Below are 16,222 nucleotides of genomic sequence, written 5' to 3' on the forward strand. Positions count from 1 at the left end.
ACGGAATTGAGTTTTGTTATCCGGAAACTATACAACAGGAACCAAGTGACGCACAACTGTTAATTATATGTATTTGAAATCACATCAAATGAGTGTCTATTTTGTAGATTTAGTTCACGTTTATTATATTTTAGTTATGTACGAGTAACATTCAGCATGCCACATATACACATAAAAAAAAAGTCAAAAGCCATAACTTTTTTTGTTTCACAATTTCCTAAACTAAAAAAAATAATAAAGATTCTTTAAAGTTGTTTTCAACTTCATAGATAAAGTTGTGAACATCTTGACCTTTAGATTAAAATTAAAGATCATATGAGCTTTGATTTAAATCTAATTATTCAAATATTAACTTTACCTGAGTTTTAATTTCGGAGGATGTCAGTAACAAAATTCGGGGGAGTGAAATTGCAACGAAATGATAATGCTAATTTTATTTTTATTTTTTATTAAAAAAAATGTCAAACAGAATCATTCATCACCAGACTAATGACAACCGATTCCTTCATTCACAAGATCTCACAAATGAAACTCCAACTTAACAATAAAACCCCCCTTCTTTCCCCCCAAATTTCACACACACACAAACACACACCTACTACTATTCTCTGCTCCATCATCTCTCACATTATCCGCGTTAATTTTCTATCAGGTTATATCTATATCTATATCTATTATATTATATTTTTTTCATTTAATGGCGTATAATTACTAGTTACTTATATAACTATAATTTCAGAGATCTGCCATTACATTTATCAAATTATTATATAATTCTGTATCCATATATGTTTAGTTTACTCAATTTTTTATCACTTAATTCTATGTTTATTTCAGCCGTTGAATTCTAGGGTCACGGATCCGATTTTTCCGGAATTTAAACCTAGAGTATTACGGATGTGATTCCCCTAGGGTTTAGGTGTATTTGTGTGTGTGTGTGTGTGTGTGTGTAGGTGATTGATATGATTTTGTATTGATTTCTGTTTTTGATTTTTTTTTTTTTGTGGTTTTTAGTTTGGTTGCTGTTTGGCGTTTGAAGGAAGTATTTCAGTCTGATTCGACACGATGGTTGGTTTCGAGATGGATGATTGGAAAAGTAAGCTTCTAATTGTTCCTTTTTAAGCTTTCATATATACACATATACATATTATATATACATATCTGCTGATATATGGATACATCATACTGTGAATTATACGTATATCTGGATTATAATTTAGGATTATTTCATTAAGTTAGCTTATATAAATTGTATTGTTGTGCATTTTTGAATAAGCCGTGTGTTTATCGTTTGACGGCGGTGTTGCAATATTGTTTTGCTCTTTAAAAAAACCGAGGAGGTTAGTACGTGTTGATACCAAATTATCTAAGTGTCTGGTGTGGAAGTTATGATTAGCACAAGCTGATTTTTAGGGAAATGTAAGTTGAAATCTGGTGGATATTTTGTATGACTTGTGTGTGCGAGCTTGTGTTTATCACTTTACTGTTTGAGGCGGAGCTACAATGTAGTTATTTTACTACTTACATCATTAAGGTAGCTTATGTGCGGGTGCTAAGTTACATAACTCCTGAATTTAAAAAAAACATAAGTAGAAATTGATATGATTCCACATTGGCCAAGTATGGGATTGGTTGGTGGTTTGTAAGTCAAGGTGTCCCCTCCTCCTTTGAGCTAGCTTTTGGGAAGTGAGTTCTACACTTACCTTATGGCATGATGTGAGCCTACTATGGGATGGGTTCGTATCAGAAACCTAACACATCCATGAGAATGTTGACTTCAGAATTCTGTAAAAGTATGATTTGCTTTGATGGTTAAATATTTGTGAAGTCCCTCTACCTTTCGTCAAGAAATGCTCGAGTTGTATGTTGGTTGCAGTTGTTTTAGCTTCACATATCTACTGATTTGGATTTTTTTTAATTATATTTTCCCTATAATTGTTACATTAAGCGATATGTTTATTTCAATGGAACAGAGATTGGGCTCGGATTGACTGGATTTGGTGTATTCTTCTCGTTTCTGGGGGTCATGTTTTTCTTCGACAAGGGATTACTTGCCATCGGAAATGTTGGTTTTTCTCATTGCTGTCTTAACCATTGTTGTTTTTTTTCTTTCTATTTTTCTTGTCTGTTTCTCAACTAATTTAAGGTAAATAATTGTCGCAATGAACCAGATACTTTTCATTTCGGGAGTGATAATGACCATTGGTGTCAAGTCGTCTTTGCAGTTCTTCATGAAACCCAGCAACTTGAAGGTTTCCATTAATTTCTTACTACCTGGCTTCCGGTCTTGTTTGTTGGGCTTCATTCTTATAAATTTTTGCCTGATTTGCTTGCACAGGGCACAATTTCTTTTGGCATTGGTTTCTTTTTTGTCATAATTGGATGGCCTGTAATAGGAATGGCAATAGAGGCTTATGGTTTCATTATTCTTTTCAGGTTTGTTAAACATTATCATGAAACAATTCCTTCATACTAGTCAAGGAAAATTGGTCTGGTCGGCTAATGAGTCAAAATGGGTTTGGTTCATGGCATTTAATATTTTAGTTATAAGTAAAATATTTTAGCAATGGCCTGGTTGACCCAAGTCACTTTTTGTTCATAATTTTTTAAGTATTTAGCAAATAAATAGTGCATTTAGATATGAGTACCAAAACTATGTCGTAACAGAATTATAATCCAATGTATGAAAGACGTAATTTTGAAGCTCGTTAATATTTATGCTATGCTTTTGTCAATATCTGACTCGTTTCTACTGCTCCATTTGACTTGTTAGAGATCAAACATAACTTAAATAACCCATTGTAATTTAACGGGTCATATTTGTTATCTCTAGTTTATACTTCTATAGGATTTACAGTTCGTTACTTACAAGTTATTATTTGCAGCGGCTTCTGGCCCACACTATCAGTTTTTGTGCAGAAGATACCTATTATTGGTTGGGTGTTTCAACAGCCTTTTATTAGATCGGTACGTTTCTCTCGTTCATCCTTTTTATTATAAAAGGTGTTTCTGTTCTAACGTATGTCGAGTCTAATGCTTAGTGTCTTACTGTGATTTGACTACACCGTTATAGTGACAGTTATCTATTAATTAATTAACTAAAAGACAAATTTGTGAAGGAGATCAAATTACAAATTCAATTTATGGAACTTTTGAGATCATGTGCTCCAAGTTTGTAATCTTGTTGGTCTTGTCACATACTCACATGTGAATTCTTGCTAGGTTTTTTCCAAGTTTTAAATCAAAATTCACAACTTTGGACAATTGAACTTGGTTTTATTCATGATCTATGAATTACTATTCTATACTTCAGTATTCAATTCTTTAAATGATATATGCCTGAATTTGGTTGAACTTGTGAACAAAATATTTTTATAGATTTTCAGATACATGAATGAATCATTGTTGAAATCTATATTATTGTATTGTTTATAAATTATTTGGACACTAATCTTAGTATGCTTGCATGTTTTTTGGGCAGTTCCTTGATCGCTATCGTGGCAGAAGGGCTCCTGTATGAAATTAAATTCAAACTTTCTGGCCAAAAGTGTTGCAAATGATGGCAAATCTTGTGAAATTTGAACGGTTTTTCTTCATTTTGGTAGAGTAGGAATTCATAGTGTATAAAGATCTTACCAGGCTATGTTATTTTGTTCATTGATTTGTGAATTTTAATACGTTGTTGGGTATCCTAGTTTCTACCAATTTTGGGTATCATGAATTTTGATCACTCAGATTGGATTCACTCATCAAATATATTTGATACATTGAACTTTCTCTGATTGTTGTGATACAAGTCAGAAAGTTAACACAAAAAAGCTCTCGGTTCATATTTTCCTGCTTGTTTGCATTTTGCCAGAGTCGGAGAATATAAACTTTTGAAATCATTCTATGGAAATAATCTGATTGTTTGATTACGTAAAGATTCTTGTATGATAAAATTACCAAAAGACGCCATTATTTTACGTAATGGGATATCCATGTTGGTTTTATTGCTTACGAATTTGACCAGTTTTTAACTTTATAACGTGACTCACCAAGGGTTATAGGCGGCGACTTAATTTTGTCCCAATAACTGTTACATATCAACAAGTTAGATGTTTTAGGATAGTTGAATATAACAGCGGACGTTTTTCGTTCATGGACCTCGGTCTTCGTTCCTTAAATGTTCATTGTGAAATCTGCAGTTGAGCTCCTGTTTTCCATTATTTTCAACCATGACGGCATGACTAGTAAAACCTTGTATTTAACAGTTCTACAGGAAGGAAGCGGATGGATTGATTCCATGAACGAAAATGATGTGTTTTGATGTAAAACTCATGTTTTTATTGCATTATGTAACATTTAGAAAGAAGGAAAAATCCCAAACACAAGGTCTTTTGGTTTTCAGTAGAAATTTGAACACTGCAAATTAGAAACGAAGAGTTTTACACCACATTTTGGAGATAATACATGTTGCTGAAAATGAAAAAATATTTATCACCCCGTAGTAATTTTAGTGTGTTTACAACAGGAGAAACAACAGACGAGGAATCTGCTTGTTGGTTCCATGTCAGGCAAGTCAGTCAGTCAAAGATAACAAAGTTGGTTGGTCGATTTCCAAGCAGATTTCTGTAGATCGCTTCTTATAACTTCGAATGATGTTTCAAGGGGCAGCCACCTTCAAAAGCATGTTCAAGTACATCTTCCATTCTCTTAGCAAGTAGTATCTGTGTAGCAACAAGCACTACAAATGTCAGAAAACTCGATTTGTTTGAATTCAGAAGTGTGCTTATTTGGGCAATTTTGCAAGAAACGTGATTTAAAATGTCGATCAATGTTGTGTTTAACGTGGTCATTTAAAAGCTACTATACTGACGTAGTGCCATAAAAGTGTGTGGAACTAGGAGGCTTCAATTTATTTAGGACTGAAACTAAGTTCATTAGAGCATTAAGATGCATATTTCCATATTTCAATTTATTAAGTAGACCGTCATACAAAAGGTCACCAGTTTTTACTTGTAATATAAATGTTTTATTGTATGATATAAATTTGCTGGGATAATTTCCCCCCTTCATCAAGAAAAAGAAAAATGAAGATGCATATTGCCATATTTTTTATTAGAAAAACATCAAAATCTTAAAGCATAGTATTTACCTCCAGACTTTTGAGAACAGCTGAAGGTACTTCTGCCAAATCTTTTAAATTTCTTTCAGGCAGAATAACTCTCTTTAGCCCATAGCGGTGTGCCGCCAACACCTGTTGAAATGAACAAAACCGGATTTGAGTTGACCATAAAAAGGCGGAAAAACAGAATAAAGGTGTAATAAGTCAAATTGGGTAAAATTTCAAGTCAGTCATAATGGGTTGAAACAGTTCGGATTGACTTCACAGCATTTTTTTTTTTTTTTTTTGTCCTTTTTCTATGTTTATGAATAGATTAAGCATATACAAACTGAAAATGGAAAATCATTTAGAAGATTGTCAGCATTTTAATACAATTTAAATGACTTTCAACCCATTCGATCTTTTTGGCGCGTGTTCTATAGCTTATGTATTTATTCTCCCAGAGTCCCAGTCTCACCCTTATCGTATAAATACAACCCCATTTGACCTACCTTCAAATGAATGGGTTAAATTTCCCACATCTACGATAATAGGTATAGAAAGTAATCAAGTATGTCATAGCTCCAATGAAATTTAATATATTAGATTATTTTTCAGCTTATGTATTTAATCAAGTATGTCTATACTGAAACTTAAGCTGTAAACTCCAATGAAATGCTAATTTTGAGGGTTGGGCTCATGGGTATGTATGCACGCATATGAATTTGGGTATGAGAGGAAGCAGTTACTGACCTTATCCTTGATACCGCCTACAGGCAAAACTAGACCACGCAGTGTCATCTCTCCTGTCATTGCTGTATCTGCTCTGACCCTTCTTCGACTGAAAAGGGAAACCAGTGAGGTGACAAGTGTCACACCCGCTGATGGTCCATCTTTTGGAACAGCTCCTGCTGGAAAATGAATATGAACATCCCTTCCCTCTAGCAGATTATTTTCTTGTGCAGTAGCTAAATTAAGTTCAGTAGCTCTAGCTCTTACCTGTGTCGAGACATAACAATTGTTTAGAAAACTACAGATGTGCAATATGATATGACGCATGGTAAACATAATAAATATGCCGAGAAGATACCCATGTAAGTGCTATCTGTGCTGATTCTTTGATAACATCACCTAGCTGCCCAGTTAGGTGTAGATCCCCTTTTCCTGCAGTTGCTGTAGCCTCCACAAACTGAACTTCACCACCAAAGGCGGTCCAAACTAGCCCAACAGTAATCCCGGGAGTCACAACCCTCTCTGAAGCTTCGTTATAATCGTACTTTGGAGGCTGCATTAACGTGTAGAGGACAGTAAGGCACAAGAAAATTAGCAAATATAATCAAGATTAGATGAAGCAAGATGGGTAAGACAGGTAACAAGTCCAAATAGACTGGATCGGGTTGGGTTGATCCTCACAAAATTTTGTCCAATAAAATATTAATAAATAAGTAATGTGTTACTCAAAGAATCCCAGAGAGATGTATATAACCAGCTAAGTAGCCAATATCAGAATAACGCTATTTGGTAAATATGTAAATAACTTACCCCAAGTACTTTTTCCAGCATTTCTTCATCCACAATCAATGGTGACATGATTCTAAAAACATCTGATATTTCATGATTGTTGACACTCATCGGTATGACTTCCATCTCTACTTCAGTCCCTCCGTTAACAATTCTACTCTCTAATAATGGTGAAGAAATGGGGTGCATATTTTTATTAAGTGGAAGATTAGGCTCCTGCTCTGCCACTGTTACAGCTGCTGCACGGGCTAAGGCTGCAAGGTTTCTCTCCAGATTCCTCACACCAGCTTCTCTAGTGTACCGCTCAATAACAAGTTTCACTATTCCCTACCATAAAAAGATACATATAGCGGGTTATGAAAAGGTTTCGTAATGGATTCAAGTCAAAGCAGGTGCAGGTAAGAGTCAAAACTACTCTGTCGAATTGACCATCAACACCTTCCTGTTTGTCGTTTTCATACCTCGTTATTTTATTAAGTAATACACAAAGAACACTACTCAATTAATGATTCAAATAATGCTAAAACAAATTAGGAGATTGTAAACACCGGGCGGATTTTGAACCACTCAACTGGTTCCTTTGTAGCTAATATTTTATAAACTATTAACTGATATTCACATATAATTAAAATCGGTGCCTCAAGAATACATTAATAAGCAAAAAATACATAAGCCATAAAGAACCATAAAGAACCATGCACAAGTATAAACTCATCAGCTGCTGCTTACATAAATATATGGACTCAAATGACAAAACAATCTTAATAAGTGCAAACCTCAGGAAGTTGAAGAAAATCTGAATTCAAGCCATGCTGATTCAGAACACGTGGAATTAGATGGCGCATTGCTATCCTAAGCTTCTCTTCCGATGTATATCCAGGGAGCTCAATGACTTCCATTCTGTCTAAGAGTGGTGGAGGAATTGGCTGCGCCCTATTTGCAGTCGCCACAAATATCACTTTAGATAGATCAAAAGGTACATTCAAGTAGCTGTAAGGTATGAATCAAGGAATTCTGTATGAAAATGAATTATTAAACTTATTTGGAGGCTTAAACTTCATGTATGTTAAATGGCATGCAATTGAGTTTTAGCATATAAGAATATGATGTGGGAGGAAACCGTCTATGTTTCACAACTCCAGAGACCAGAGATGGAAGTTTTAATACATTGATATAGAAGGATGTATTCGGGTGGTTTTTTTTTTATTATGTCTAATCGGTCAAACAATATAATTTCCCGAAACGGAAACTGATCAGACTCCACAAACTAATTTACAAAAAAAAAAAAAGTGAAACTTTGGACGGTTTCAGTCAACCAAATGCAGGTTGTTTCAACTCACATAAAATCAGTGGTTTACCCAACTGCCGGACTCACCCATTTTGCCACTTTGACACAAATCAGTTAAAGCCAAAAGGATACTGATCACTGAATGATTTGTTCTGTTCCGGGTCAAGAACCTCAAGTAGTGCTGATGCAGGGTCACCACGAACATCAGATCCTGTCTTATCAATCTCATCCAGCAACATAACAGGGTTGCAAACCGCTACTTTCTGAAGTCAAAACAGTATTATAAGAAGCCTACAGAATTAATAGAAAGAATATTACTTAACTGCCCTATGTGCATGGAAGTAAGATGACTATCCAGGTAATGATATTCAGCCATCTTCAGTTATTACAACCTCCACATTTCCAACATATCAACTAACTCTTGGTACCATGAATTAAGCTAGTAAACTTCACCTCAATGTCGTATAGCACATCAAAGTAAAAGTTCCAAAGTGAAAAGACTTATATTAAAAGCAACCGTTACCTTTAATCCATCAATGAGGCGACCGGGCATGCTACCAATGTATGTCCTCCTATGCCCTCTAATATCAGCTTCATCTTTCACACCACCTAGGGATATCCGAATAAACTTCCTACCTAGAGCAGAAGCTATAGATGATGCCAAAGATGTTTTCCCGACACCTGGTGGGCCCACAAAGCACAATACAGGGCTTCTGGCATCCGGTTTCAGCTACAGTTCGGAGATCTAGTCAGTTACTTCCATATAGAGGTGCAAAATGAACGGGTCAGGCAGTTTGCATACGTTTTGTTCAGGTTCAGCAGAGCGATCAACATTTTATCCCTATGTTTTGAAGTTAATAAACAACCAATGTATTGCTAAGTAAGAGTTAAAAACCATGTTATCACAAATTCACAATAATGCTTTTTAATTTTAACAAAGAGATTTATGAGATTAAGACATTTGAAAACATTTTGGACGCATTTTGACCCGTTGTAACTAAGTTTTAAATTGCTAACATTCGGTCAGTTTTAAACAAAATATGACAATCCAAATCAAACCCTTTTCAGGTAAATGGTTTGAAAAGCCCATCTTTACTTCCAATCATCACACCACTTAGAACACTAAACTCAAAAGTGGATAGAGAGATGGTCAACCTTGCGAACCGCTAAATATTCAATAATCCTTTGTTTGACTTTAACTAAGCCATAGTGGTCACTGTCAAGGCGATCTTTTGCAGCTTTCAGGTCCAACTCGACCTCTTCGCTGGTTGTCTGCCATGGCAAATCAGCAAGCAGCTCAAGATAAACTCGGGAGCTATTATACCCGGGTTGCTGAGGTTGCATACTTTTCAGTCTCCTGATGAAGCATTATATAATAAGGTTAAAAGGTTAGCTTATCAACTTTAATAATCGCAACTTGAAATGATGATACATAAACATTAGTACGACAACCTCCTTTTATAAAAGGCACAAATCAAATTAGAAAATACACAAACAATTACAGATCAAGATGTATATGAACAACTAAAATCGCCTTAAAAAACGAGATATAGTATGTTGTCAAGAGTTCACAGAAGCACACCTTAATTCCCTTTGCGCATGCTTCCAGATATTTGGAGGCATTCCAGCATCTTGCATCTTCCGTTCAAGAGCAGCAACATCATCATCTTCATCATCATTGTCGCCAAGCTCTTCTTTAATAGCCCTCATCTGATTTAAGTTCAAGATAATAGAAGAAAACAGACATCCAAATGAAATCCTAAACCATAAGTCATACCAAAACTAGCTTAGATGAGAGAAAACACACCTGCTGGCGTAGAAGAAATTCTTTCTGTGATTTTGACAATTGTCCTTCAACCTTTTGTGTAATCTTTTCTGCTACACGAATAGACTGGGCCGTAATAATGTCAACATGTGACTAGGGATTACGAACTTTCTAAAATAATAATAATAAGATAAGAATAAAACACTTACCTGCAAATGCCTCTCAACTAATTCTGTGGCTTTCGAAAGTCTGACTTTTAAATCAACAGAATCTAGCATAGCCAGCTGCTCTTCAAAGCTAATCTCGAAGCTAGCAACAAATATGTCTGCCAGTTTGTGCACAGGAACAGTCTCGAGTAGAATTTTAGTTCTTCCCCCAGTTTTTTGTTTCTACAACAAAAATTCATAAGATGATTATAATATACTAATATCAAAAGAACTAGAAACGAGAATTGCATTTATTAGTTATACCTGCTCAAGAACAGAAATAAGCTCCATTGCAGTTACTTTGAACTGACGAGACAATGCAATGTAGTCTGCGTCTTGTTCTACTTGCTCCATCTCTAATTAAGATTACAAAACCGAAGCAACTCAACATCTTGACAGAGCTTAAAGCTAATTCTCTAAGTGCAATACGCCAGTTAATACTGTCACAAGTTCAGCTGAAAGTGTTTCTATATCCGTGATTATCTCCATTTGATGATACTTAATGTTCAATTATGAAACATTCAACACATAGCTTGTATGAATCATGTAGTACATCAAAAGAATGATGTACTTGTGTAGATAGTATATATACCGGTTTTTGTCATATCAATAGGGGAAATTCTTGCAGTAGTGTATGCTCCTTTTGTGTTGAGGTCTTGGACACTAAATCTGCTCAATCCTTCAAGAACAACTACATATGTAACCCTCCCACTTGGTTTCTCGACTCCTCTTGATAGATGCAATGCACGAGCAGCAACTCCTCTAAGATCAAACATTCAACATTAACCATAACTTAAAGTCAAAACAGAGCTATCTTTTGCCAAATATATACCTTGTATGCCAATTGGGTTCGTTTAAATTTTTCCCATCGGTCTTGTGATAATCTAATAACACTGGTTGATTCTTGGAGCTTCTATCACCTGAATCCACCCCTGCACACAAAATGACTAAAAGTTAGCTTTTGGATCATTAGTAGCATACGGAAAAATGGAGTCAAAGCCGAATCACCTTGTGTCACCGTCGAACCCACTGTCGTTTCTGTGGAATCTCGAACTGGTAGAATGCCGATCAATCCTTTCTCCTCCCTCTGCCATAGTTCTTCTTCCACCAATTTCACACTAAATCAATTAAAACACATCGGGTTTATATAATGTGATTCAGTTTAATGAATAAGTACGTTAATTTAATAGTTGAAATGACCAAATCTGAAAGTAAAAAGCAAAACTTGATTTGAATTACATGATGAAACATATTAGTCTTCGCTCATAAACAATTCAGCAACGATGCTTAACATAGCATGTGACCATTATATATATATTTTTTGTTGTATGACATTATCTAATCTTAGTTTCATATGGAAAGGTTCAATTAGTATCAAGAGTTCTTAACGTAAAAAATGTACGAAGGATGATGCACCGACTTTTTATACTTTCATACACTCGATGCACTTACTTCAAATGCATCAAAGATTAAACTCAATCATATCAAAGTCTCAAGTGCATAAACAACAAAAAATTGAGGCATCACCTTCCTTACAAAATAGTTTCATAACTAATAAACAATAAAACAGTAATTCCTACTTCAATAGTGAAAAATAAAGAGTTCAACGCACACAAAACAAGTTTCTAGTGTTGGATACACACAATAGCAAACGGAATAAAAGTACGGAGTAGTACACTTTCATGTACTAATTTGTATTCCAAAGTAAACTTTTTGGTCAAAACAAAGTTGCATATTTATTTATTTTTTACTAAGACAAGCTTAACTTAATGATAATAAAAAGATAAATAAGAACTTTCAACAAGTCAACATAACATCACCATATTATTTAACATGGCCACATGGGTTGATAAAAAAAAAAAAAACACAAAGATAAAGACCACTGTGCTCATGATCATTATCACATAGGGAAAATGTTAATGAATGGTAATACCTGGTTGGAGAAGTGCATTGAATCCGAATAATGGCACCAGGTAACAATACTTTGTTCCTAAAGGGAAGAATTCCAATGCTGCTAGGAAGTTCCCCCATCATACCAATATTATTATTATTCCTTTAATTTGTTTTAATGCAATATAATGTTACTTGAAAGTATATCTATGTACATATATATGCAGAGTGAGTTAAGAAGAGTGTTGAGAGGTGGGGGATAATATACCACTCAGAGTTGTGACAGCTTTTTCAGTCAGTTTGATTATTCTCTCTTCGATTTTTGACTTTTTTTTTCTTTTCAATTTTTGACTTTATAGTTGTTTTACTTACCGGTATCCGCGCAATGCGGCGGTGGTGGCGGCGGCGACGGTGTAATGGTGGAGGCGACTGTTTGCGATGGATACATCGTCGAGTGGTATTGATAATTGATATAAATGGTTAATGAAGATTTTTAAATAGTTAAAATACTGATATTATAATTTAATCATTAAATGTATTTTTGATAATTTGTTTATGTAACTTTTAAAGAAAGGGTTGTGTGTAACCAAAAGTTAAATTTAGAAACAATGGTATTTTAGGTATAAAAAAGTGCTCAGTTTCTTAAAATAGGAAATGTTCGTTTGCTTTATAAGAGATTATAGACGGTCCTTAATTGTTTTCCTCATTTTTATGTTTTTTTATTTAATAAAAAAGGTAAATTCATAGTTCTTAACTCGTAACTTTTAACTTGACTCGAAAACAGGATCTTTTGGTTCGTGACTTCAAACGTGATATGACTCCTAAGAGTCAGGACATCGTTACCCTTAATGAATTAATTTACACTAACACTCTTTTATGACCTTATCTTTTAAAATATCTCCAATACCTTTTAGACCAATTACCTATATATCACCGCTTCGCCGTCGCCAGCACTGAAATACGTCGGGTACTGAGCTAGTTGATATCAATATATAGATATAAAATATGGGTTTTGCTAAACGTAGCCCTAAGGGCTTTCGTTAAGGTGCATAAAATAGTTGTACATTTACCATAAAATTCAGGAGTGGACTTTTGATATGGAAATGTATAACTTTTTTAAGTAAAACCCTTAGGGCTTCGTTTAACATTTTCCTAAAAATATCTCATGTATTAAGTGGTTGTGATGTGACTAATTATAACACTATCTATACTACTATATAAAGCAAACTGCCATTCCCCTTTAAGTAATTAAGAACTTGAAATGACCATATTACCCTTCTTATTTATTCACTAATTTAAACATCTTTACTTATATACCTATAATACTCTTAATAAAATAAACTACAACATAGATTCTCCAATCCTTAAATAACCATATTAACCCTTACCGCCGCACATCATCACCACAATTGCCGCAGTCACACCTTTGTCGTTACCACCATCACCGCTGCATCGCGCGGGCACCCCGTCTCGTTTTTACAAATACTACTAATCAATCTAACGACTCAGTTGTTTGAAAGTTAAACGATAGTGAGTCGCGTGGCAGCTTTGAAAGGTAAACGATAGCGAGTCGCGTGGCAGCAAAAATTTAGTTGTCTTAGTATCAAGTAATATTGTAATAATATTCTAGTTTTGACAGCATTTTTCTTTTCATATTCGAGATCGAGCAGTCGTCATATTCATTTTGAAATTTTTTTCTCCATTCTAAGATTATATTAAGGTTGGAAATGTACGTAACAAGAAGATTATATAGATCATATCATTTAATAGTTAACAACAATATTTAAAATTAATTACAATATGATTGATTATATATATATATATATATAATATAATTCTAGCTTTTGTTTTGATTTGAATATACATGATTGGATTGTAGACAAGTGGCATATGGATGACTACAAATCAATGTAGAACATGGGGATCTCACAACTTGGATAAATAACTTATCCGTCGTCTTCTTCGGATTACCTACGTATGGTATACAACATCCGAACTATACACGTACAAAGAAACAGATTGAAAAAAAATTATATCAGATATGTTTCTATACGTATGATCACAAAGTAAATTAATTGGTCTATCTATACAATCCTATCTTTAGCATTCAATAGTAAAAATGATAAAATTATAGATATTAAAACATATATAGACTGAATCCAAATTTATCATTTAAAAAAAAAATAAATCATTATCCAGAGACGAATCTAAGAAAACATTTTGTCGAGGCGTATACTAGTGGTGATATTTAAGCTTGTTAATTTAATTAGATTTTTAAGCTTTGTCGAGGTGTATCCTAGCATACAATGGGTTCTCCCATCGCTAGATGATTGAAAGGAAACTAGGAGATCCATCACTCCAAAACGCACGGATGTTAATTTTCGGATCCCAAAACATGGTTTTTTTTCTAGTTTTTTGCATTTTTGTGTTTTTCTTTTCTCAGTTTATTGGATTTCGTTTGTGGGTTTAGTCTTGGGCTTGTTCGTCATTTTAGGCCCATTCAGAAATCTATTTTTATGTTTAGGTCATATTATCATACTTGCACATTCCATTTTTCAATATGAAATCTTTATTTTTTATCTCAAATCAGAATCATATGTGTTTTGCGAAAAATCACTATACTTATTAATATTTCTGTAACCAACGATAATTATAAAAAAAACTGTTTTTGATATTCGTATAAATCAACATATTCACTGTAAATGTATTTATTTATCTCATATATAGTCATAACATCGGAGATATAAAGTACGTAATAGGTTTGAGGGTTTAAGTCCTATGATACACAAATTAGCATGGACGTTTATTGCGTTTCTAACCCAAAAAAAAAACATGATAAAACGTTAATGGGATATTCTATAACTACAACATCTATTGAGTTTTAACATAATTCCTCCCTCGGTTCCATTTTAAATATTGGACTTGTTTTCTTTAAATTTTAACTATAAGTATTTTTGATTTTGTTATATATTAGTTGATAAAATAAATATCAATTAAAAATATGTTTATAACCCAAGCCATCCATATAGCGTATATTGTGTAATAAAATACAAAGAAAAATATTTACAGTCAAAGTTAAACGCATAAAACTTAACAAGTTAAATTTAGACAATTAAGATGGGACGAAAAAATTATATAGTAATCATCATATGCTACTTAAAATTATCATCTATCGTTGCTTATTTGCTGTATAGAATTGATTTTCTTATATTCTTCCACATTTTGCATTGATCATTCGAATAAAACCCATACATATGAATAAGCGCGTTAATTAAAGATGTAACATCAAGAGTAGGTTTTCGTCCATCTAAATTCATAAACGTTTTGTCTCATTACTCAAAAACAAACATATTGAGTCGAAATATTTATGTTCGTATGTGATTGTCCTTGCAAAGAAGTTTAGTTATGACTAAAATATAGTATTTCCCTAGTTGTATACCCCCAATGTTGATACCAAAATCGGTGGCTTTTTTTGATCTGGATTTGGTACTAAATTACCTTTTGTTGAATTTATTTTCACTATATATATAAAGCTGATCGAATTAACATTTTGGCTTCATATATAAGAACGTACATCATCTTACTCATTCATATCTTTAAGGAATTGAAGCGGAAAGAAATGGAAGTTAAAACGATTTTGGTCTGTGTTCTCGTTGCAATGCTCGGTATAGGAGCTATGATTGCGGGTTATGTTGCCGAAGCCACAAAGCTTAATGTAAGCCATTCATCCACATATTTCATATCATATCATATTATATATATATACCGGTTAATTAAACTAGTATCATTATCTTCGGGTAGTGATAAGACTATCGATCTGCATCTTATCACCAGTCTCGATACCGTGCTTACGCAGGGATTGAGTACTGTTGTTCTTCTTGTTGTTGGTTAATGAAACTAAAAGATATATACTGTACTTATAAACATGTTGTTTATTCAATATATGTTATGTATGGCAGGGCTCTCAACTAGTATACAACATTGGCTTAGAACCTGAATGCAAGTACTCACGTAGTCCATCCATGGGCCTAGCAATAGCCGCAATAGTGGCTCTCGTGTTGACTCGTGGCATTATCACATCAGCTACCGGCGGTTGTTGTTCTTGTTGCGAAGCTCTCCCTAAGGTGTCTAAACTTGCTCGGCTTTTCATTATTATATCATGGTACGCAATAATTAGTTCATATATAGATAGATATATAGAATGCCTTGTCTTCATCACGAATTAAGATTAATTATTCCATTTAGCTAGCTAATGTCGAACCTTACAATTATTAATTTTATATGTTTGTATCTATACAGGATTACATATTTTGCAGCTATTACACTGTTTCTTACTGGTGTCAAATATCCCAGAGCAGGTGTGAATAGATCGATTAATGGCGAGTATCGTTGTTACGCCTTATGGAATGGGATCTTCTTTGGAGCTGGTATTGCGAGTATTGTTAGTGTGCTTTTCGGTCTAGTTT

General features: G+C 34.0%; 2 protein-coding genes across 2 annotated transcripts; one reads left to right on the forward strand and one right to left on the reverse strand.

Annotated features, from left to right (window-relative positions):
• Positions 1 to 487: 487 nt before the first annotated feature.
• On the forward strand, positions 488 to 3,775 carry LOC122600726 (vesicle transport protein GOT1-like). The gene is made up of 7 exons (XM_043773479.1): positions 488 to 652; positions 1,015 to 1,096; positions 1,974 to 2,065; positions 2,172 to 2,252; positions 2,339 to 2,436; positions 2,886 to 2,967; positions 3,482 to 3,775. Exons 2-7 carry the CDS (start codon positions 1,066 to 1,068, stop codon positions 3,518 to 3,520), a joined length of 423 nt encoding a protein of 140 aa, XP_043629414.1. The 5' UTR covers positions 488 to 652; positions 1,015 to 1,065; the 3' UTR covers positions 3,521 to 3,775.
• Positions 3,776 to 4,377: 602 nt separating this feature from the next.
• Positions 4,378 to 12,023, reverse strand: LOC122599644 (lon protease homolog 2, peroxisomal-like). Its single transcript, XM_043772186.1, has 17 exons — positions 11,800 to 12,023; positions 10,875 to 10,984; positions 10,699 to 10,798; positions 10,459 to 10,628; positions 10,131 to 10,222; positions 9,870 to 10,049; positions 9,703 to 9,786; positions 9,478 to 9,605; positions 9,051 to 9,252; positions 8,419 to 8,625; positions 8,028 to 8,158; positions 7,384 to 7,597; positions 6,629 to 6,934; positions 6,177 to 6,371; positions 5,840 to 6,085; positions 5,138 to 5,239; positions 4,378 to 4,709 (listed from the first exon to the last, which is right to left on the reverse strand). The coding sequence occupies exons 1-17, from the start codon at positions 11,898 to 11,900 to the stop codon at positions 4,626 to 4,628; spliced, it is 2,652 nt and encodes an 883-aa protein (XP_043628121.1). The 5' UTR covers positions 11,901 to 12,023; the 3' UTR covers positions 4,378 to 4,625.
• Between the last annotated feature and the right edge of the window lie 4,199 nt (positions 12,024 to 16,222).

Source organism: Erigeron canadensis, chromosome 5 (assembly GCF_010389155.1).
Source record: "Erigeron canadensis isolate Cc75 chromosome 5, C_canadensis_v1, whole genome shotgun sequence".
NCBI lineage: Eukaryota > Viridiplantae > Streptophyta > Magnoliopsida > Asterales > Asteraceae > Erigeron > Erigeron canadensis.